At 45.2% G+C, this 23,702-nt stretch overlaps 1 protein-coding gene and 3 non-coding genes across 4 annotated transcripts; all 4 read right to left on the reverse strand.

The window, feature by feature from the left end:
* Positions 1-9,662: 9,662 nt before the first annotated feature.
* On the reverse strand, positions 9,663-17,586 carry ahcy (adenosylhomocysteinase). Its single transcript, XM_030092458.1, has 11 exons — positions 17,455-17,586; positions 15,577-15,767; positions 13,779-13,854; positions 13,303-13,455; positions 12,873-12,985; positions 12,587-12,794; positions 11,766-11,853; positions 11,563-11,680; positions 10,589-10,711; positions 10,430-10,501; positions 9,663-10,195 (listed from the first exon to the last, which is right to left on the reverse strand). Exons 1-11 carry the CDS (start codon positions 17,480-17,482, stop codon positions 10,064-10,066), a joined length of 1,302 nt encoding a protein of 433 aa, XP_029948318.1. The 5' UTR covers positions 17,483-17,586; the 3' UTR covers positions 9,663-10,063.
* Positions 10,783-10,912, reverse strand: LOC115389360 (small nucleolar RNA SNORA17). Its single transcript, XR_003931588.1, has one exon. It is a non-coding gene; the product is annotated as a small nucleolar RNA SNORA17 (small nucleolar RNA).
* LOC115389359 (small nucleolar RNA SNORA17) lies at positions 13,143-13,276 on the reverse strand. The gene has a single exon (XR_003931587.1). It is a non-coding gene; the product is annotated as a small nucleolar RNA SNORA17 (small nucleolar RNA).
* On the reverse strand, positions 13,929-14,062 carry LOC115389361 (small nucleolar RNA SNORA17). The gene has a single exon (XR_003931589.1). It is a non-coding gene; the product is annotated as a small nucleolar RNA SNORA17 (small nucleolar RNA).
* Positions 17,587-23,702: the final 6,116 nt, after the last annotated feature.

A 23,702-nucleotide genomic window follows, 5' to 3' on the forward strand; every position in this document is an offset into this window, starting at 1 on the left:
TTCTTGTCCCTCAGCAGTTGGCCTTTCTCCTGGAGCTGAGAGTCCAAGTGTTCTATCCTCCAAAGTTCTGACCTGGCTGCTCAAACTCTTCTTCTCTGTCAGTAGTTTCTTATTCTCTCTTTCCCAACTGCTCATCCAGTTCTTCGTATCTTTGTATTTCCGCCAACAGCACGGTCATAGAATACAGACTGCAGCGCTGCTTGTTTGGCAACGTCAGGAACTCACATCTGATTGGCTCTGGAACCCGGAAGTGTGGCTGTCTAGCCCCGCCCATCAGAATTGTTCCGTCCGGAATCCTCATTTTGAAAGAAATAAACTCGACCAAGACATTGTTGGTCCAGAACAGCCTGTTGGAAGGGAATGATTCTTCAATGTCGGGTGAAAAATGGGAATGATTTTTATTGTTTTCTTCATAAATTCCTTACTTATTGTACCTTTAAACATCTTTTTCGACTAATATAAACTTTGTTTAAAGAAACTTGCTGCTCCAGTAATATACGCTTCACTCTAACCTGTCTGCAGATGTTATTCGGGCATTGCAGACTCCGAATAGACGAGATGATTCATCGTTGGCATTATGGGATGGAGATTTCTGATATTTTTCAACAATAGCTGTTTTTATGCATATCACTGTTAAACAATTGTTAAGATTTTATCTGGATTTTTTTTTCATCTTAGAATTTTACTTTGAGTGCTGCCAATGGTGTCTTTTAAGCAGTGGTGCCCAGGCTGCTCCTGCAGACCTTTCTCTTTGTGTCTATCCTCGCTAAAAGAATGTGGATGTTTGAACTGCTCCTGTTCTTACCCTCCATCCATTCGCCACTTTCCAAATCATGCAGGTTTTTTTCAGAAATGCTGCTTTGGCTGACACATGTAAGGCTCAGTGTCTGTCCAGCAGGAAGTCTCAGCCATCCCAAAATACAACATGCAGCAAAGAAATCTGAATCATGTTAGAAAGCCTGTTAACTAAATCTGTATTTCAAAGAAATAAATAACGTGGAATAGAAATCCCACTTTAATCATTTAAAAAAAGAGTCAAAATGAGGCTTCAGTTCTGATTTCTGCACAAATTTTTATCAAGCAATGACTGGAGTGCTGATGGAGTAGCTGGTCTTGGTCTAATGGAGTGAAGCTGTAAAACCGGAGGACTGAAGCTTTCGTCCAGTGTAAAGTGACACCATGCAGGCTGCCTGTTCGTCCCGCCGGCCGGGGGCTCCCACTGGGACTTTATTTGGTGTTCACGTCCCCAAAGTGAAATCTTGGGAAGGAAGCCACCAATGTTTGGCCCCACAATCCAAACAGGCCACGGATCCCCAACATCTGAGGGCCGCGATAAGATCGTCTACTGTACGGGTCCTCCGGGCTTCAATGGAAGCTTCTATTTCATTAAAGAAATCGAGTTACCTGAAGGAAGCCGAACCAGATGTGCGAGCAGCAGATCTGACACAGATGTATGCTCTTTAAATCACTCTCAGAGCCACTCGGCTGATTGGATTAAAACTCAGAGGTGGTGCTGAAGGACCTTTTGGAAAAGATGATTCAGATAAAGGAGGCTGGGTAAACACTGGCAGAGGGAGGCCGGACCCAGCGTTTCATGTCGGCTTGTCGCTCTGTGCACGCCATCATGTCAGCCTGACCCCAGAGACCCAAACCTCTGCTTCTTCCTGCTGAGAAACTCTTCTTTTCCTCATGAATCAACGGCTTACGGACGAATCACAGAGCCTCTCGAGGTAAATTTGCTGTATAAAGGAAATCACTCACAAAACCAGATAAGAAGAGCACCTGAGCTCTGAACGGCTCTGGCTCTGGACCTGGGTGATAGATGGTATCTGAAGGAAGAGCTTTTACGAAGGCTTTACAGTGTTTCCAGACCACTTACACCAAGAAGAGTGATTACCTCCTGGGTGACAGAACAAAGGAGGAATGTGAAGAGCCGAATCATGAGCTGAAGATGAAGCAGCGTGACTTCAGACAGTGATGTAAATATCTGACATTATTGACCTACCATTCAATTCAACTCAATTCTATGTATTCTATTACTTTTTTAAGACAACAAAATGGCAAAATAGAATTACATTTTCTTCCATTTCCATTTTCACTTGAAAGTGTGGTCGCAGAAGCAGAAGCAAAATGGACATTAAAATATTGGAGCACACCATCTGGGCCCACTAGAGGTCGCTCTATGAATGAGGCTACAGAAAAACCGCCACATCAAAAACCTACAAATGCATCTCTTCTTACATTATGTAAATAATACATGAGTTTTGTTGGGTTTCAATACCACGAATACAAAGAAATAATTACAGCAAGAGTATTATTAAAGTCTCTCTCTAGTTAACAATATTTTTTTCCTGTATTTTTCTTGTTAGAGGCAGAAAATGCTCTATTATCTGGATGCTCGAGGAGGAAGATGCTCTATAATCTGGATGTTACCTCTACCAGCTGGGATTAACTGGTGGCAGAACTCACTCTCTTGGTGTAGTTTCTGTTTTGTGATTCAAATCCGTCCTAATGAAATGAGCAGATTACCACAGCGAGGTCTGGTTTTCTGGGGCCTGAGCCAGCTCTGTTCAGGGCGTGTGTGTGTGTGTGTGTGTGTGTGTGTGTGTGTGTGTGTGTGTGTGTGTGTGTGTGTGTGTGTGGTCACGCCACCTCGTTTGTCTTCTTTTTTAGAGCTCATGTTTTTCTGGTTTCCCATATTAAAAAAGAAAAATCTTTTTCATGTGAGTAACCACTGTGTCCAGTAGTGAAGCTGTTTCTGAGCTGATTGTCTCCTCTGTGGTCCATATTTCTCCTCACACTCAATGTGCGTCACGTAACAGATGATAATTGGAGTATTTTTCATCATTAAATCCTTCTACACCTTATAGAGAGAATACCATTCTGCCCTGCAGGCTGATTGGAACACATATCACACCATATAAACGTGCTTTAAAACCTACTGTAATAAAAAAACAACTCGCACATACTCCATCTGACACATACTACATGAAAAAAAATTTTGATTCCTGAAGTGAGTGCGTGTGCGTGTTACCATTACATGTTACACTTTCTGCTTCACAGTCAAGCTTAATAGTTATAAATTATTCTTTAACTGCAATCATTACTTTGAGTGTTTTATTCATATATATTGTAAATCTATTCATATGTAACTGTCATCAGATAGAGTGAACTACACACATGTTATGTCTCAATGTATGTCCAGATAGGTGAGTATACTTGGATAGATAGATAGATAGATAGATAGATAGATAGATAGATAGATAGATTGATTGATTGATTGATTGATTGATTGATTGATTGATAGTATTTTTAATATTACATGTGGCTTTAAATTACTTTTAATGTAAGAAGCTTTGAAATGGGATGTAAATATAAAATAAATAAAGAACTCGAGCTGGACAGTGTCAGCAGAGTTTAGTGGTCTTACCTCACAAGGAGAAGTATCCAGGTTCGAGTCTGCTTGTGGATTTCTGTGCAGAGTTTGCATGTTCTCCCTGCGTGTGTTTGGACTACAGACCTGCACAAAACAAAAACTCCCGCCAGGCCTCGTGGACACAACGTTTTCAAGTGAAAACGCAACATTAAAACAAAAGAAAGAAACGCAGGTGCAGTGTTACCTGCCTCTCCCTCTGGCTGTGGCTCCGCAGCTGCTTCACTGCTGCCCTCTGCTGTTCACATGATGTATCACACCCAGCGAGACATTTAAAAAAAACAGTGCTTTAAATAAAAAAAATTCATGTTTTAAATGTTATTTTTACACTTCACAAGGTCATCTCGACTTCCCTCAGGCCAGTTTTGTCAATTAGATCTTTTTTTATTCCGTGTTATATGGAACAATGTGCTCATGATTTAATAAAAATTCAAGAGATGCACAGTGTGTATCCTCAATGAAAATAGTTCTGATTTACACTAACTGCTTTACACTAATTTTGTTAAGAAAACTAAAAAAAAAATCGAAAAATTGCAGTCCTGTTTATGTGGTATGACATTACTGGCTGCAATAACCTGTCCCTGTGGGGCCGACGGACGCCCCGGTGCATCCTGGTCTGTCTCACCATGTGGTCGTACACCTTGTGCAGCAATCCCATCTTGGGACTGGGTGTCACATTTATCTGGACAACTTTTAAGATGACTTGTATACCAGTCCTTAACTGTTCAGAGAACTGGCCAACATCCCCGTCCCTGTTCTTACAGACATGGATGTGAACGCTGCTTGCAGGACAATTCAAGCCAAGGAAAGACACTGGATGGAAGTGCCAGGCCTGCTCAGTGGTCCTCTGTGTGTGTTGAACAGGAACTGTTTTCTCTGAGTGGCACGCTCAACTTTCCCTGAGATTGCATTTCGGACTCATACTTTTGCGAATAGTTGCACAAAATCACCTGTAAATATCTGTATATAACTCATGTTTGATTCGTCTGTACATAAAACTTTTGAGATATAGAGTTTGGATTTGCTATACAAGTGATAAAAAATGATTCATTATACATTTGTGATTTTCATTGTTAAAAAAATGTGTTTTTTATGGCGTAATTTTAGTGCCAAAACTCCGCGCGCAAAAAAATCATAATCGCGCACAGTTAAGCCACTCTCTGTGCGCTGGCGATGCCTCTCCGCGCGCGCATGGTCTCTTTCTGCGCGCGACATCACTTTCTGTGCGCGCGCTACATCACTTTCTGTGCGCGAGCGATCTCTTTATGCACGCGCGGTGACATGTCTGAGCTGTCTGCTCGCGCGGTGGTGTTGCCTTTTGGCACTCAGGGGGCGGGCTTTGAGTTGACGCCACTCAACTCCTTCTCCTTTGTGATTGGTTGCTCTAAACGTCTACTGTCTTCCGGTCAGAGCCAATCAGAGGTTAAGTAAGGCGGGTCGTCATCATTTGGCGGCAGAATTGGAAAATTGAGGAGTAAAATGGACATAACATAACCTCCATACAGTGATTTGATTACTGTGGAGGAGACCTGGCTGTTTCCTGGGAGGAGAAAGAAGGAATAAAAACGTTTTCATGGAGCCATCAAGGCTATCTGTCTCAAATGTAGGCTATATGTAAATTATATTTGATTTATATCTGTTAGTGTATATCTGTTATTCATCTAATGATAAATCTCTCTTAGATTTTTTTTAATTACATTTTTTGTATCTGCTAGTGTATATCTGTTATTTATTTAAGTATATCTGTCTTAGATTTATATGTAAATTATATCTAATTCATATCTGTTAGTCTATATTTGTTATTTGATTATATCTGTCTTGAAATAATATGTAAACTCTATTGAATTATGTTGTTTAGTTTATATCTGTTATTCAATTATGCATATCCTAAATTTATAGTTAATTTTTTCTCATTTTTTTCTGTCTTTTTCCCTCTCTCTCAGATTTCATTTGATTTTATGCCAGGATCAGTGAAGTACTTTTGCTTTTTTTTTTTCTTTCTTTGTTTTGAGCAGGTGATATGTTGATAAGTTTCATAAGTCACAAAAGTAATAGACCCATTTGAAGACAGTAGACGTTTAGAGCAACCAATCACAAAGGAGAAGGAGTTAAGTGGCGTCAACTCAAAGCCCGCCCCCTGAGTGCCAAAAGGCAACACCACCGCGCGAGCAGACAGCTCAGACATGTCACCGCGCATGTAGAAAGAGATCGCACGCAAACAAAAAGTGATGTCGCGCGTGTAAAAAGTGACCGCGCGCGCAGAAAGACACCACGCGCGCGCGGAGAGGCATCGCGATAATGATTTTTTTGCGCGCGGAATTTTGGCACTAAAATGACGCCATCGTTTTTTTTCCATCCGAATGTGGAGTAAGAGTTCTTCAGAAGATATTAAACTAAATGCGGGATTAATTTCCCGTCGATGCATCTCACTGATCATTTAAGCTGATGTATGGATTTTAAAGATTTAAAAGATCAGAGTACTGTAAGCGGCATCCTGACTGTAGTAGAGGAAAAATAACTGAGAAGTCATTAAACGCATTCAGAACTGAATTATTGTCAAATGATTGGAATGCCATTATGAAAAAGACAATACTGATATATTGACAGTCAATGAAACATTGAAATATTCAAGTAACTACCGTATTGGCCCGAATATAAGACAATGTTTTTTTTCTAGAAATTGCATCCTCAAAAGTGGGTTCGTGTTATAATCGCGGACTTACGGTAGATGGTCAATACCCATCCGCGCCGCTAGATGGAGCCAAAGTATAACTGACCAGAGAGCGAGTGGAGCGATGAAACGAGATGAAATGATCTGATGAAAAATGGCGGATCATCTTGAACAAAGGGGCTGAACGCTGGACAACTGAGCAAACAACAGAGGCGAAGTTATGATACCAACTTTAAACTGATGGTGATCAACGCAGCAGAGTCATCAAACTACTGACAAGCCGCCAGGAGATCTGGTGGAGCAGAGCCTCGTTCTTATTGGAGAGCAGAGAAAAAACGCCTACAGATGCTAACGCTATGAGAAAAGCTTTCTGTGGTCCTGAGAGCGACGCTTCAGAGAGACTGATAGAAGGGTGAGTGAATACGTCTCTGAAAGACGGAAAGACGGAATGCCCACCACCAGAGCCTGATTCAGCTGAAGGCACTGGCTATTCGAAGAAACACCTCATGGATGCACTGGGACGCATCATCAGTGATGTTTCCTGGGGTCATTGGGTGTTTCGGGTCTCTCAACATCATACACCCTCACCCAGGCGACCCAGCCGGGGGTGATCAAGCCCCGACTTGCGTCCCAGTAGCAGCCCACGGATCTGCCCTCTTCATCCAAAGCCACCGGGTGGCCTTTTCGGCGGCTTCACTTGCGGACTTGATGGCCCTCTTCTTTGCCACTCCTGCGATGCCCAGGTGGCTCAGGACCTTGCACAAAGACCGTCCTGCAAAACCCCTGCAGCCTACCTCTATGGGCTCATAGAAGGTCCTCCAGCCTCCCCCCCTGCACTCCTCCACCAGTTCCTGGTACTTGGCCCTCTTCCTCTCATTTGCTTCCTCCATGTTTTCTTCCCAGGGCACTGTCAACTCCAGTATGATCAGCTGTTTTGTAGACTGAGAGGTCATGATCATATCTGGGCGGAGGGTAGTTGTTGCGATGTGCTGGGGGAACCTCAGCTGCTTCCCCAGGTCGACCTGCAGCTGCCAGTCGGATGCTGTGTGGAGTAGGCCAGTTGTCTTCTGGTGGTTTGATTTGGGTTTTTCTCCAGCTTTGACGAAGGAGATTGCCTTCTTTGGAGCTTGATGGTTCTTGCTGGAGCGGATGGCTGAGGCTGCGCTCTCCGCGACTGCCTTAAGCATCTGGTCATGGCGCCAGCGATAGCGACCCTTTGCCAGGGCCTTCGGGCAGCCGCTGAGGAGGTGTTCTAAAGAGCCTCTACCAGGACTCAGCGGGCAGGAGGGTGTCTCACTTTTCCCCCACACATGGAGGTTCGCTGGGCTTGGCAGGGCATCATAGACTGCTTGCACCAGGAAGCGGACCCGCTGGAAATCTGGCTGCAAGATGTTTGTCCAGGTGATCCTGCGCTGCAGTGCGCTCTCCCACCTTGTCCACGCTCCCTGTTGCCGCAGTCCTACTGCCCTGCTCACTCGTTCTTCCTCCACCCCTGCTCTGACTTCCTCCTGGATCAGGTGGTGCCTTCCCTTCCCGTAGGTCTGGCTAATGGGGATCTTTGGGAAGAAACCCAAGCCCGTTCTGCCTGTCGCCACAGTGTCCACCAACGCCTTCTGTCTTAGGCGTGACTCTGCCAGCTCCACTGCTTCCCATGCCTTCCACTTCCTTCCTGTCCTCACCTCGATCCCGGCTGCTGAAACCTTGCAGTCCTTTGAGTCCCTGTATTGTAAGGCTTCTCTAGTGCGTGCCACCTTGAACTCTTCTGTGAGGCCACTGAGAGGAAGCTGCAGGATGTTACTTGTCCCATACAGGGCAGCGCTGGTAAGGCTGCGGGGAAGGCCCAGCCACTTTCGAAGAAAGCCGCTGATCTTCCTCTCTAGGGTCTCCACTGCTGTCATTGGGACTGCATAAATTTGCAGGGGCCACAGGATGCGGGGCAGGATTGAATGCTGGTAGATCCAGGCTTTAAACCTACCAGGCAGGCCAGACTTGTCTACCTTGGTAAGCCAGGTTCCAAGCTCTGCACTGGTCTTCTGGATGGCTGCTGAGTCCTTCAGGGTGGAGTCAAAGAGTTTCCCCAAGCTCTTGACAGGTTGCTCCGTGATGGTTGGGATGACAGTTCCTGAAAGTTATTTACATCATTTATGCAGTTTGGACCCCTTGAGGCTTCTTATTTGTTGCCTATGGTTTCTTATTTTGAGAAAGAGAATACATTTTTTATTCAATACTGTAGTAATATTTTTTCATTTTATATCTCGTGAAATGTTATCTCAGTTGTGAGTTTTTGAGTTTAGAATAATTGTATAATAAAAATTTGTTTTATCAGTGACCTTATTGTCTTCAGCATTTTTTTTTCCACAAAATGATCTTTGAAAAATAGGGGTCGTGTTATAATCGGAGTCGTCTTATATTCGGGCCAATGCGGTACATGATAAAAATACACTGAAAAGTGTGTTTCAGAAGCTGAAGTGGATCAGTGGAAGGGGCTGGATGAGGACTTCAAAGCTCAAACATGAATCTGTCTAATAAATGACTGGCTCTGTGGCTGAGGTGTTCAGGGATGATTTTATCTGATTATTTTGGAAAACACTGAGTGGACATTAGGTTTGTAAATGATTTGATGAATGTGTATTTATTTAATTTGGGGACAGCTGCTGACATTTATATTTGGTTGTGAAGTGATTTAAAACACTGTTGAATTAGACAAGTTAAAAGGGGGCGGGGTCCCAAGTTTTACTTCCCACGGCAGCTTTTTTGGAAACTTTTTTTTTGCCATTTGTATTGTGTGTTTTTTATTGTTCAAAATAAATACTGCAGGTTCCTTAGCCCCGTCTTCCTGGTGAGCAGTCAAACACCATAAACTCTCTGTAATCTGCACATCTGCCTCATTAACCTGCACACTGACCGAAGTTGGCGCCACCCACAGTCCACAGCAGGTAGTGCAGAAAAATAAACCAACTTGAAAGATAGCTGCTGCAGACACACTCTACCAGGTCTACACGTGTTTGTTACCGTAATTCAACTCAATCCGTGTTGTAAATGTGGATTATATGAGCAATTTAATCTGGTTACAGCTCTGCAATCTGAAATTTAGTGAGAAGACTAAAAGACACTCTATAATCTGGATTAAATTTTTAAGGCCTTTCCCCTGAGCATCCATAACAGTGAAAATGCCAAAGCTGGTACTTCATTGTGATGAAAACATTCACACTGAAACAATCCAGAGTCGGGCGTTTGGTTTTTTTCATTTTTATTTTTCACACTTCAATCTGTCGATTTCAAGCGCTGGAGCTCGCTGAGCTGTAAAACCGTTAGACCCGGCCTGCGGTGGCAGGAGTCCGGCCGGCCGCAGCGGGGGCGGGTGGGGGCGTTGCACATGTTTTGGCCCTTCAAGTCAAATTAAATATTCACAATAAAAAGGAAGAAAATGAGGCAACAAAACAGTAAGACTTCGACGACGGAGCGGGAACACAGTGTGCTTTGGTGTCTGTCGTCTCTCGCCGTGGGAGAGCTTCACCGTCGTCTCTGCCTGCCTCACGCCATTCAAGTACAGTTTGAATTAAGTGCTAATGGAGGGCAGTGTTAATGTGAGCACACTGGAATAAGGCAGCGGCGCGATCAACTGTCTGCCTCGATCCGACGTGATATGGAGGAGAGAGAGAGAGAGAGAGAGAGGAAGCGCTCGGTCGCCCGCCGCCTCGAGACGAGGGAAGTGAAGATTCCACGAGAGAGGAGGGAATGACGTTAACGGCGGGAGGAATCCGACGGGTCGCGCTGAGCAAGAGGAGAGGCGGCGAGGAGAGGCGACGGGACCGACTCGAGGCGTGTGAGAGCACGCAGCAATCAGCTGATGTTTGATTGGCCTTCAGGTGTGTGTGTGTATATGTGTGGAAGCGTCTCTGAATCTTTGAGGCCACGCCTCCTCCTGCTGGCTCCCCCTCTTCCGGCTGGCCGGGGCCTCAGTAGCGGTAGTGGTCGGGTTTGAAGGGCCCGTCGGCGGGGAGGCCCAGGTACTTGGCCTGCTTGTCTGACAGCTTGGTGAGCTTCACGCCCAGTTTGTCCAGATGGGCCGCCGCCACCTGCTCGTCCAGCTGGGGGGGGGGGACAAACAGGAAGCTTAAACTCTGAGCCAATCACAGGCCAGCACACACTCCCAGCACAGCCCTAAACCAGGGGCGCCAGGATCCACATTCAGCAGGGCGGAGCGGGAGAATCCAGCTTTAACAGCCGGCTATTTCAACAATTTCTCCGGAAAACGACTCCAATCTCCACACAAAGCCAATTTCAATGAACGACAGTCAAGTCTCCAGAGAGGATCCACTGACCTTCTTGGGCAGGAAGTAGACTCCCAGCGGGTATTTGGCCGTGTTGGTCCACAGCTCGATCTGAGCCAGCACCTAGAGGACGGAGCAGCGGGTGAAGCCGGGCCATCGGAGCCGACAGGGGTCAGAGTGGCGGCGGGGGGCGTGACCCCGGGGTCTGACCTGGTTGGTGAAGGAGTTGCTCATGACGAAGGACGGGTGGCCCATCGCGCAGCCCAGGTTGACCAGCCGGCCCTCGGCCAGGATGATGACGTGACGGCCGTTCTTCAGGCGGTAGCGGTCCACCTGGGGGGGGCGGAAGGAGGAGGTTAGCAGCTCTACGGTGAAGCCGGTCCAGCGGTCTCCAGATGTGGACACATGTCGGTGGAGAGATTCACTCCGAGTCCTCGACGGCCCGAGTCTCAGTGCAGACCTCCACCGTCGCTCTCTGCCTCCTCATGACACAGCCGAGACACTCAGTCGAGCTGCAACGCCTCGAGGGGCATTTTCACCGCCTGACCCTCATCGGGACGCGTCTCCCAGCAGGAAGTTAAAGCAGCCGATTCACTGGCGTGATTCCGTGTTAATCATGCGACACGAGGAACTGCTCGGTGCATTTCCTCTCAGCTTCAGGCTTGGTTTCACGCTCCATGAATCACAACCTCGTCCCCTTTCAAACACACTCAGGAGGATATTTTCCCATCAGGTCTGGTTTCAATGCAGCTTTTGATCATGTTCAAGTTGTCGAGCCTAAAGTGCTTCACACACACACTGTGATTCATCCTGTAGGATTATTTTATAGATAACCAGCTCTAAAGTCCATTTGAGACGAATCAGTCGTGCAATTATTAACAGTCTGGTGCTGCTGCTTTCCGAGCCGGGGTTCAGGTTTGACTCCGGTTGAGTCTTCTTCCTGTGTTGAAGCTCATAAATGAGCTTAACAGGCTGTAAGAGGGCGTTTAATATTTATGCAGCTCATTCAACAAACAAAACACTCGTTCAGCCTCGTCTGACGCCGTTCCATTGCGTTTTGGTGTCTGCTGACACGACAACGTTGCTTTGAGACACAAAATACAACCTTTCAAAATCTTTCCTGAAGCAAAAACACAAAAACGATGTGTTTTCACTTTGAGCTCGAGCGACTCCGGACTTCTTACCTGAGGCTTGACGTTGATCTTCTGGACGGCGTTCTTGGTGAGCCAGCTCACGTCGATCTCGCAGTCGAAGTGTCCGATGTTGCAGACGATGGCGTCGTCCTTCATTTTCTCGAAGTGCCTGAAGAAGAAGAAAAGCCGTCAGAGTCGCGCAGGACGGCGGATCGACGGGGATTCGGAGGCGGTGGGGGGCCGGCCGGGCTTACTGTCCGAGGATGATGTCCTCACAGCCGGTGGTCGTCACGAAGATGTTCCCTTCCTTGCAGGCTTCGTCCATGGTGGTCACTTCATAACCTGCAAAGAGAAAAAATCAACCCTTTAGCTATTAGATCAACTGCATTTTTCCAGCTTTAAAACAGTCAAAATACGTTATTTTAAACACCCAACAGTTCTTGAGTTTTTCTGTGTTTATAGAGCAGTGCGCACTCCAAACCTGCCAGCTGAGACGAGCTGGAAGATAAGAATAGAAAGAAATGTTCTGCTGGACCCTGGAAAAGTTTGGTGGAGCTATTTTTACACAACAGACATTCAAACCTCTCTTAAAATGAAGTTCTCAATAAGAGCGGATTGTTATCTGAGCTTAAACAAACAGGGCGCCCTGTACCGCTCGGCGCCGCTTCACTTCGAGCGATCAGTAAAATCCTGCCGTGATAAAGTTTTTCATTCAGAGAACATCCGATGAAAAGATGAGTCTATTTTCACAAAACCAAGGAAAAATGACTGGAACCTCAACATAAAGCCACTTTCAATTAAAACTTCTGGTGTAAAATTCAGTGAAATGTCCAGAAACATCCTGCATGTTTTTACAGACTCTGCCTGACAGCACGGCTCTGAGGCTAATGCTAGGTAGCCAACTGCCATGATACGACTTCTCAGCTCGGGTCTCAGCGCGGTGTCCTTCCTGCTACTCTTAAGAAATTTACTGAAAAACAATCAATGTATCCTTTGAACTTTAAACCATTTGCTTGGTTTGTTTCAGGCCAGACTGGAGCTTGCTGCAGGCCGGATTCGGCCTCTCGCCACTCACCCTCCATGGCCGCCTGCAGGGCGTTGATGGGGTCGATCTCGGTGACGATGACGCGGGCGCCGAAGCCCCGCAGGGCCTGCACGCAGCCCTTCCCCACGTCGCCGTAGCCGGCCACCACGGCCACCTTGCCGGCGATCATCACGTCGGTGGCGCGCTTGATGCCGTCGATCAGACTCTCCCTGCAGCCGTACAGGTTGTCGAACTTGCTCTGCGTTGCGGGAGGCGGACATGGCGGTCAGAACACGCCGTCACGGGTTTCTGGACTTAACGGAGCTCGAGTGGATACCTTGGTGACGGAGTCGTTGACGTTGATGGCGGGGATCTTCAGCTCGCCCTTCTTCATCATCTTGTACAGGTTGTGGACGCCGGTGGTGGTCTCCTCCGACACGCCACGGATACCTGCAGACGCCACAACCGGCACAGTCAGTCTGCTGCCCCTGAAAGGAGACGTTTGACTTCCTGCAGACGCACCGATACCCAAACCGGTACAGAGTGACACAGTGAGAAACTCATGCATTTCTAAAACAGAGGAACCTGCAGACCAGGATGCTGTTTGAGTGTCGGTGGAGAGATTCACTCCGAGTCCTCGACGGGTCCGAGTCTCAGTGCAGACCCCCACCGCTCGCTCTCTGCCTCCTCATGACACAGCCGGGACACCGACAGTCCAGCTGCAACGCCTCGAGGGGCATTCGGGAGCGCCTGACCTCTGAACCCACCCGCCAGCAGCTTGGGGTACTTCTGGTGCACCAGGTTGGTGAGGTCTCCTCCGTCGTCCAGGATCATGTTGAGCGGCTGGCCGTCCTTGAAGTAGATCGTCTGCTCGATGCACCACACGTACTCCTCGTCCGTCTCGCCCTTCCAGGCGTAAACTGCAGACACACACACACACACACACACGGGTGCTTTCTGTGTGTGTTCCTCCAACACACTCTCAGTAACTAAACCTCTAGACCCTCAGTGGTGGACCTTCACTGAGTTAAGCTCTTCTCTTCGATCTCAAAGCTAAAAACAGCTAGAAAAAAGGAGAAAAAAAATCCCTGAAAGGACTAAAACTGCCAGAAATTAAAAACTGACTTGAAAGAATAGTGAAGCTTGTTGAAATAATGATTAAAAGAAAGACCATGTTTTGAGCCTCATTTCCATGTGGTCCCTGTTCTGTCCTGAAGGTGGCGCTGTAAACAGACCGTCTTACCTGGGATGCCGGCCTTAGCGATGGCGGCAGCAGCGTGATCCTGAGTGGAGAAAATGTTGCAGCTTGACCACTGGACCTGAGGACGGGAGGAAAGAGGCCAGTCAGGAAGGAGAGAATCGGGACGCTCACTCCTCCAGACGCTCTGATCCGAGTGTCGGTGGAGAGATTCACTCCGAGTCCTCGACGAGTCCGAGTCCCAGTGCAGACCTCCACCGCTCGCTCTCTGCCACCTTATGACACAGCCGAGACACTCACAGTCGAGCTGCAACGCCTCAAGGGGCATTCCAAACAAACACAAGCTAACGCAATCACGCACGTCTGCAGATGAAAATCTGATTTGGTGATAAATCATTCTTTCCATTTTTCAGCAGGGATCTACAGACAGGCCTGTGGGAAGAACTCTAGAAATGGTGCATCATGCTTGAAAGACAAATACAAAATACTGAATTGTAGAATCATGCTTTGTGTGAATGCTTCCATCTAGTGTACAAAACACATAACTGCATTTCAGGAAATCCCAAAGATGTAAATCAAAGTTTTTATTCTGAATACATGTAGTTAAATAAGAAGAAATGCTCTGCGCTGCAGGAGACGAGGGATGGCTGTCCTCACAGACTGAGGCAGACTGGGTGGAAAACAAACAGAGAAAGCTGGCTAATATTTGTTCTGTGTGCAGGATCCTGCAGGATGAGACCGGTCCTGGTCGGCCTGATAAACGGCAGCCCGATAAGAGGATGCAGCGGCAGCGGCCTGGAGATGGACGAGGCGCGCAGGTCTGATCCAATCAGCCCCAGCAGAGTGTAGCTGCGAGGCAGGGAGCAGTCCAGAGCTGCACTCAATTAAGCTCCAATGGCTTCAAGTCAGCAAAAGGACAAACTAAAACAAAGTCTGGGCTTCTTTTCTCTTTTTCACTACTCCTAGAAATGTTTCACCAGATTGGAAGAAGTTCAAAGAAACAGTTAGTGAAGCTCTGTGGAAACTCAGCCGGTGCAAAAAATAAAAGCACAATGGATCCACTTGTTCTCTAATCAATGTTTAAATAAGTGGTTCTCATTTTTCCTTATTTAAGATTATAGCTGCTCCACATGCCTCAAACGGTAAAACGAGTTTTTCAGTCAGACACTGAACCTCGAGTTGCTCCAACCAAGGTCAGTCGTCATACGTGTGTGTGTGTGTGTGTGTGTGTGTGTGTGTGTGTGTGTGTGTGTGTGTGTGTGTGTGTGTGTGTGTGGTACTGCTGCTCATGGACACCAGGTCCATTTTAATATCTCAGAGGTTAACCAACACTGGCTGATAAGGTTTTCGTTCACTTTATGGCTTTATATGTTGTTTAGTAACTTATTTATTGTTGCATTACAATATTAGCCTCTGATTGCTTCACACACGAAACAATTAATAGGTGACTTGTCTATAACCGAATTTCTTTTATGATGTGTCCTCTTCAATATCGCCTCATGACGTCTGGTTTCTCTGCGAGCTGTCAAATCTCCATGCTTTGACTGGAATCTGATATTAAAATTAAACTTTTCCAACTTCCATTTACTCATAACAAACAGGCATTATAAAGCACTTTTATAGAGAACAAAACCTAAATCTTCCATATGAGCAAGAGAAGACGGAGAGGAGAAACTTCCTTTGAACAGGCGCAGACTCCCGGGTGGAGACGACGTCCTGCAGGAGCAGACTAAATTTCTGCGGCGGAATTCAAATTTGTTGGCTTTTTCTGAGGGCTGTGTGAACCGGGAGCTGCTAAAGCCCTTTGTGAAGGTGAGAGAGGAGGAAGAGCAGGAAACGTCACCTCGGCGCCGAGGGCCTGCAGGGTCTCGATGAGCACGGCGGTCTGCAGGGTCATGTGCAGGCAGCCGGCGATGCGGGCGCCCTTCAGGGGCTTGGACTGGCCGTACAGCTCCCTCATCTTCATGAGGCCAGGCATCTCATTCTCGGCGATATCAATGGCCTTCCGGCCCCAATCAGCCAGGCTGATATCGGCTACAAGAGACAGGAGGAGAGGGAAGGGCGGGAAGACGTCAAACTGTGGACAAACAGGACGAGTACTCCAGTGTTCAGGTTACACATTTTACAAAAGACAGCGTTTTATAAACTCCTTTTAAAACCTCACAAATCTGGAAAAACTTCTTTTAATACACTTTACTAACTGTGAAACTCAGTTATATTACATGTTCCTTCAGAACAAAAGGTTCTTTCTTCACGCCTCAGTCTTTATGACTTTATTAGAAATAATGGCAAAGGGCGATCATGGCGTGATCAGTCACACGAACCGTCACAAAGATGAAAGGATATTTATGGACCACTAGTATTGATTAATCTGATCATAAACAACCAGTTTGTTTCAAGGAAACACAAGACTTGTTAATTACCATCAACCTGACCATGTTTTATTTTTAGGGTAAAAGTTTTTTTGGTGTAAAAATTGTGAAACTGCTAAGAGTGCGACAGTCACAAGACAAACCCTGAACCTGAAGGGAAGTGGGATCATGCACTGGAGACCAGCATTGAAAAAAAATTTTTTTAAAAAATGGCTATTTTAGGAAGAGAAAGAATCGGATAAATGTGCAGATAAAACCTGTGAGCCTCTTATTTCTTTTAATGTTTGATCATGTCCCTCTACAAAGTCTACCCAAAGTAAAATGTGCATGTGAATAATCAGTCCAGCTCTGTCATGTAGTAACTGATGGGATTATTAAATATTTCTGAGACACTGACCACCAGTCATTCATTCACTTGTAGAGATTAATAAAAAAAAAAAAAACCAATGGAATCGTGTAAGTGAGAAAATATAGCATTGGACTAAATCAAACTACAAAAAATGCACATCAAAACTGAAGAAATGAGAAGTAAATGAAAGATTGCATGAACCAACACGTCTGACCAAGTTAAAGGAGAATGCGTGGACTTCGCCTCTGGCCTATCTGTTAGCAGCACATTGTGCAACTTGCTCTGCAGCCAGCTGCTGCACGCTGTGCAGAGCAGCAGTCACAGCAGGTGTGCTACAACACAGAAGACGCATTCAAACAGAGCTTTTGAAAATTGGACCATCTCCAAAATCGCGCAGTTCTCGCACTCAAGTGTGTTTTATTATGTTGAAACGGAAGCAGGAGCTGTGCATGTCGTTGCGCTTCTAATTTACCCACTCTTCCTCGCTGTAACTCGTTTTCACACTTCCGGAGCAAAGCTAAACCGCAGAATAAAGTTGTGACTCAAAAAAATCTCACAATGTGTGATAAAAGACAAGTAAAAGACAAGTAATCTTTCACAGAAAGACAACACCACGTGCAGCAGCCGCTTCTTTCAGAGCAGCTTATTTTCTGCCTGTTCCTGTCGCTCACGCGCAGGGCATTGTGGGAAGTGTAGTTCACGTGCGGACCAGCACACAGGAGAGTCTGCAGTAGGTGAACTACAATACCCACTGACCTCCGGCGCACGAGAGGAACACGCTGACGGGTTCATGTCGATTCATTCTCAGGTTTACAACAAAGTCTGCAAACTACGAAAATCAAATGCAGTTAAAGTGCAAAACACAAGCTAGAGTGACTGCTGGGCAGCTAGCTGATTGTAAACAATGTAAGCTAGCGGTGAAAACAACTCATGCTAGGTGCTATCAAGTTAGCAAGAACGAAGCCGGAGCACAACATTAACCCCACAAACTGGAACTCACCGACTTTGTAGGGGAGTTTGTCAGTCATGGTTCTGAGGTGTTTTGGTGCAGGCAGGGTGAGAGGAGCGGCTACCGGGCCGACAGACAGCGGCAGAGAGGGAGGGACCGCAGCGCGACGGCTCGTTTTTAATGTTCGGACTTTACGCGAGGGGGCGGGACCAACGCCGGTATCCTCTGGATTCCTATTGGCTGTTCAATCTCCCGCCCCCTGCGCGGATTACGTGATTGGGCAGCAGGTGACGTAAGCTAGGCAGCCAATCAGAAGTCGACCTGCAGAGTGGGTTTTAGCGGGTTTTGTCTGGACTCTGTCAGTGTTTTCTTGTTTAACAGTAGCTGTGTAATTATTGTATTATCTTATGTAATTCTGGCTTTTGAGGTATAACATGACTGGGCACCGACGGTCTGAATCAAGAAAAGATAAATAAAAGAAGACATGCTAAAATATTAAAATAATCACCCCTGCTGAGCACCAGATGTTTTTACATGAGCACTTTCTTCTTACTGAGAGACAAGATGTTCCTGTTTACATGAATACTGCTTGACAAATGAGATTAAACAGCAAAATTTTCAGGTGAAATTTTAATTTTTGTTACATTCACTATGACGATGGTCGGCGACATTTAAAATGTAGCTTTTTGACAACTGCTCTCAGAGCACAACTTTTCAAAAATGCCCCAATTCCATCCTCATATAAACAGGGTGAAACACAACTTCCTGAAAACACTCAGGCTCCATCTCTGTGAAGAGACGGAGCCTGACCGATGCAGGAGAGCTCTGCTGTACACTCCTCATATTAACATCAATCTCTTGTTTTGCTAGTTTGTTGCATCCATTATTTGAGTCCATGTCAAAACAGCTATTACCCTCCAGCAAGAAGATCCAGGTTTGATTCTGTAATCTGTTTGTCATTCCTCCCCGAGTGTATGTTAGCTTAAGAGAGTCTGAATGATCTGTATGTGTGTGCAGGAGTGAACGTTTCTCTGTGTTAGCCAGTGAAGGGTGTTGGCCACATTTAGCTCCTGCCCACCATGACCCCCATCTGAATGCAGCTGGCAGAGAATGTGCATGTCTTAAAATAAGTACACGTAATCAGATGAAATGATCATTGGACTAATGTGCATGAAAAAATAAGTGTGACTGATAATCAGAATATCCTATAATGAATATTATTATTTAATAATAATAATAATAATAATAAAATCAGTTCATTTAGGTTGGATAAGACTTGTAGCTTTGGTAGATACACATTAAACTGCAGACTGTGAACACCCCAGGAGAGCTGCAGTATTAAAGGCTGTCTGACCCAGAAGGGAAGCTTTTACAATTTAGATCTTGTTAAACTAACTGAAATCCATATCTGTCACAAAATGTGTTATGCATGAAAAATTTCCATGTCAAAGACGTAGTCAGTGTTTCTCACCTGTCACCAGTCATTATCTTTTGGCTAATCAAAGGATATGTTGATGTGTCCTTGGGCAAAACAGTGAACCATGTTGAAACCATGCCTTGAACATGCCATCACGCGTGTCTCATCCTGTACTTAATACCCAATTATTTCAAAACTCACTTGTCTTTAGTCTGTGACTGATTTCAGCCAAATTCTCAGTGATCGCCATTAGGCATTATTTTCAGCAGTCATAATCCTGCTAAATTTGATGCAGCTATGGAGAAATGTTTGTTTGCACACAGTAATTAATGTTGGATCTCTTGAAAAGATCAAAGAACTGATCTTTATCTGGTTTACTGTACCAGATGACAGACCTGAGGCAAAGCAGCAGAAAGACCCCAGCGCCCTTCAGGATCACATGACCAAAGCTTCTGCAGAGAGATTTCAGAAAAGCTGCTGGTGGTTTGTAAGTGTAGAGTCGTGTTGGAACATTCAGGTTAATGCTAAGCCACCATGTGTCAGTCTCACCGAGGGTCAGAAGGTCGCTCTCAGGTCCTTTCACTGCTGCAAGCTGCTATATTTAAATATCTAAACACAGAAGCATGCAGGACATCTGCACCAGGAACTGGAAATTTTTTGACTCTTTTCATACAAATAAGAGTCAGAGCACTTCTTCAAGTTTCATGTAAAGAGATCTGCAGTAAAGAGAATGGGCTTATTCTGTTTTATGAAATAATATAGATTTAACGTGGCCGGAGTTCAGCATGGACTCACTCACAGAAATACTACACTACAGCTAATTTAAGAGTGTGTTTCAAGTGGACTCACACCCTCTGCTTGGCCTGATAAACTTTCCCTGAGGATGTTTTCCAGCTTTTCTTTCCCTCCTTTGGAACATAAGTTCTCCAAGTCAACTCCACTGTATAAACGCTCAAGGTGGAAAGTTACTATTACAGTTGATTCAGGGTGTCTTGTGTGGAATTCGCATATTCTACCTGTGTGTGTGTGTGTGTGTGTGTGTGTGTGTGTGTGTGTGTGTGTGTGTGTGTGTGTGTGTGTGTGTGTGTGTGTGGATCTTAAAGAAACTACACTTGTATCCAATTTAACAGCCTTGAGTATTCATAAGATCATACGACTCCATATACCCCACAACATTTTCAAGAGAAAACACAAAATGTTAACTGTGTTTTGGGGTCAGTTTACTTGTCCTTTGACCTTAAACTCCTGACACAACGTAGTGTCAAGACAGGCGCTCATTAGATGAACTCCTATCGTTGTTTGGAGTGAACAGTGATGGGCAAGTTACTTTTAAGCCACTTTACTTTTTGCAGGCCGTTGTTGAATAAAATAAATAGGTATTGGAAAAAATGCTTTTGTGTTTGTGTTGGAGCACAGTGGATAACATTCCATGGCTAGTTAGTAGTTATTCAGTGCTGTGGATGCAAATAAACTGAAATGGTCAGTTTCATCAACAGTTTGTAAAATAACATCAGTACAGACTGAAATAAGGGCTGCAGGGGAGTTCAGTCAGTAGCCTTTATTTATTGAGAGCACTGGAAAAACCTTTAAAAGTATCTAAAAGTTACTTTTCAGTAATGCATTACTTTTTGGTTTAAGTAACTGAGTTATTAAGTTACTTTTTTCATGAAGCAACTATTAACTGTAACTAGTTACTATTTTTCAGTAACTATCACAAAACTGTCAGTAACTGAGTTACAAATTTTTAAAATAATTAATAACTATTCAAAGAAACTATTGAATTATTTAAAAAAATGTGTTTAAATATGTCAAAGAATGTGGATGATCTCTGAATGGACCTTTAAGATGCATCAATTACTTATACAACTGAATCTATGATGAATTAATTAAATAGACACTTCACAGAATAAATCACAACCTGGAAACACTACATTAATGTAAATTACTCAAACGCTGATGTGTGATAATACTCGTATGAGACAAGACACCAGTCAAATGTGAATTGTCACTGTAGATAGCATTTCTACATTTGTGAAAGAATGAAACACAGTGGCTGTATGTCAACAGATGTCTGTACTTGCAGTTAAAAGCTGCCTTTGAATGATCAGGGCTCTGTGGCTGTATCTGTCACGTCACGTGACTCACTTTGCAGCAATACGGTTCCTTCTGTGCATGATGACGTCATGTAGAACTTTCCTGACTGAGGAGTTGCAACAATGTATCAGTTTTACATGACGTCATCACCTAATGCGACCTAGATATGCAAATGAGCAGTTATGTAAATTTGATGGCACAATTTTGAACTTCCCTGACTTGGCAACAATGTATCTGTTTTGAAACAACCTTTTTTTTTTTTTTTTTTTTAACAAAACAGTAAACTACTAGAATGAAGGACCAGAGAGAGAGAGAGAGAGAGAGGGGCGACACAGGTTAAGGACTGTAGGATTTTGCTCGACTTCTCTCAGTCTGTCATGCTGGGAGCTCAGTAGCTGTAACCGTTGCTCTCGGATCGGTGGTCAAATATCCACATTTTGTCTTCTTCAAATATATCAAACAAAATAGCAGGAAAAAACTGGAGGACTGTCCCTCTGTACAGCTGGCGGTAATGTGTGACTGCACACGTCAACCGATGAACCATCCCCAACAACCGTGTGCTCGACGGAGGAACCCAGCAGTGTTTGTGGAGATACGACCAACAGGTAAGAGCATTACACTGGTTCATTTTCCTGGACTTCATCTGAACAACCCTGGCGTGCCGGACTGCCGGAGCGACGCTCCGGATGGAAGCAGGGCTGCTCAGTGATGGGAAAATCACAAACACCACCCTTTAGGTCAATGTTTTTTTAATTTTGTCATTTTCACAAATCCACAAAATGTTTCACAAATTTCTAAATACTTTATTGAATGTTTCACATCTTTACAATACCCTGGTCCAATGTGTTTGAGCCATGAAGATTACTTTGAAATATGCTTTATTTTTTCCATTTTCAGAAAAAAATGTTAAAGCTATAGTGTGCAACTTTAAATGTCTATGAATGTCCGTTTTAGCCAAGCCACTACTAGTGGAGATGACAAAATGCAGATTAAGCTGATCGGCTCCTCTAACATCTCGCGGGATTTTTCAATATATATAATTCTTGCTTTGCTTGTCGACTGGCGACATTCCCGAGCTGGAACGCAGGAAATTACGCATTTTACGTCACAACAAGAAGGGAGGGGGAGGACGCGCGGAGGGTCTCATAGCAACAGGCAGAGCTCAGGCAGACCGAGGAAGCGACATGGCGGAAAATCCAAAGAAACGGCCGAGAAAGAGTCCTGAAGTGGATCCTACCAACAAAAAAAAAGCCTGGACGGTCGGCAGAAGGATTGCTGGCGAAGAAGGAAAGTGACCGACGGTTGGGGGGAGGGGGGGGACACCGGCGTACGTCATGTGGAAGCGCCGGCTTTATTGTTGTAAGAACGCAGAATTCCGCTAGAGGGCGACCGAAGTTACGCACTACAGCTTTAAACAAATTCAGTTCTGGTTGTTGGGCAAAGTTGTCTCAACTGAAATGTTTGTTTTTACATCAGTACATACAGAAAAGGGATAAACAGCCGCTCCTCATGCAAAATTATTTTTCCCTTAACTGCCGAATCACAAGCCAACTTCAGTTTCATGCTTTCAGTGGAAATAGAACAATAAGCTGCTCTGCATGGATTAAATCCACCGAGTGAGTCCAGACAGAAACATAACAGCTGCTTTAAACAGGAATTTTTCATTTAAAAATGAGCCAGAACTTTATCAAGTCAACACTATTCAACAACGCAGCAGGAGGCCGCCTGTTTTGGCTCAATAGTCACTTAGAAAACACCAAAAGACTCGAAAATATAAAATGTCTGTTCCAGGAAGCAGCTGCTCATCTGACAGTATTTCACAGAAAAAATAAAAAAATAAAGGCCCTGGTCAGATTCCCACAATCCAGCAAATGTCTTTATTTTGCATTCTGTAAAAGTTTGGTTTGGGATGAAAAGAGAATGGAGTGATTTGTGAACAAAAAGACGACCATCTGGAGTCAGCCTCGGTTTGCTGCGGTCACTCCGTCCCTTTGGAGGACAGCAGGACCCGACGGCGCGGTGCCTTCAGCGTTTCAGCCTGGTGTAACCTCCACGCCTCCTCCTTCACCCTGCTGTCGCCGTGTTCTGAGAGGAGCTCTGCCTCTTCCTCGTGGTCCTCCTCCCCCCGAGGAAAAGCAGACACGATCAGAAACATGGAGGAGAGAAGCACCCGGAGGCCGGCGAGGCTCGAGGAATCCAGCTGGAAGCCGGAGACTTTCTCCACACGCTTCAAGTGTGTGACGACGGTGTCTCCCAGCCGTCTCTCCAGCAGCACTGGGACTCTGGGTCCACCCTGTGGACGGAACATACAGGAGACGACAGAAAAGACATGTCTCACACAGTGCCAGTGTGCATGTCATCTGTGTGTTACAGTCCGTGTCGTCCCTCTGAGTGTGTGTGTTGCAGTCAGTATCAAACCTTGAGGGAGACCCGGCGGAGACGTTCCGGCCCTCGTCCTCCTCCGGCAAAACCTTCACCAGGATCTGAAGAAGAGCAGGACAGTCAGATTAACTCACTGGCAGCCACTTCAGAGCAGACAGCTCCATCCTGACAGAGTTTTAGGGATTATTCAATGAACTTCAGGACTACATAAACATTGAAACCATCTGAAGAAACTTTCGATTCTCTTCTTATGTCAGGAAAAGAAAGTTTGATTCAAGCCATTTTGGATCTTGAGAAATCAGCATTAGAACATAAGGTGGTTTCAGTAAAAACACCCGATTTTAAACAAAAAAAAAAAAAAAAAAGATTTTTCTACAGTGAAGCAAATTCAAGCACAACGGTGACC

Source organism: Salarias fasciatus, chromosome 5, assembly GCF_902148845.1.
Source record: "Salarias fasciatus chromosome 5, fSalaFa1.1, whole genome shotgun sequence".
Taxonomy (NCBI): Eukaryota; Metazoa; Chordata; class Actinopteri; order Blenniiformes; family Blenniidae; genus Salarias; species Salarias fasciatus.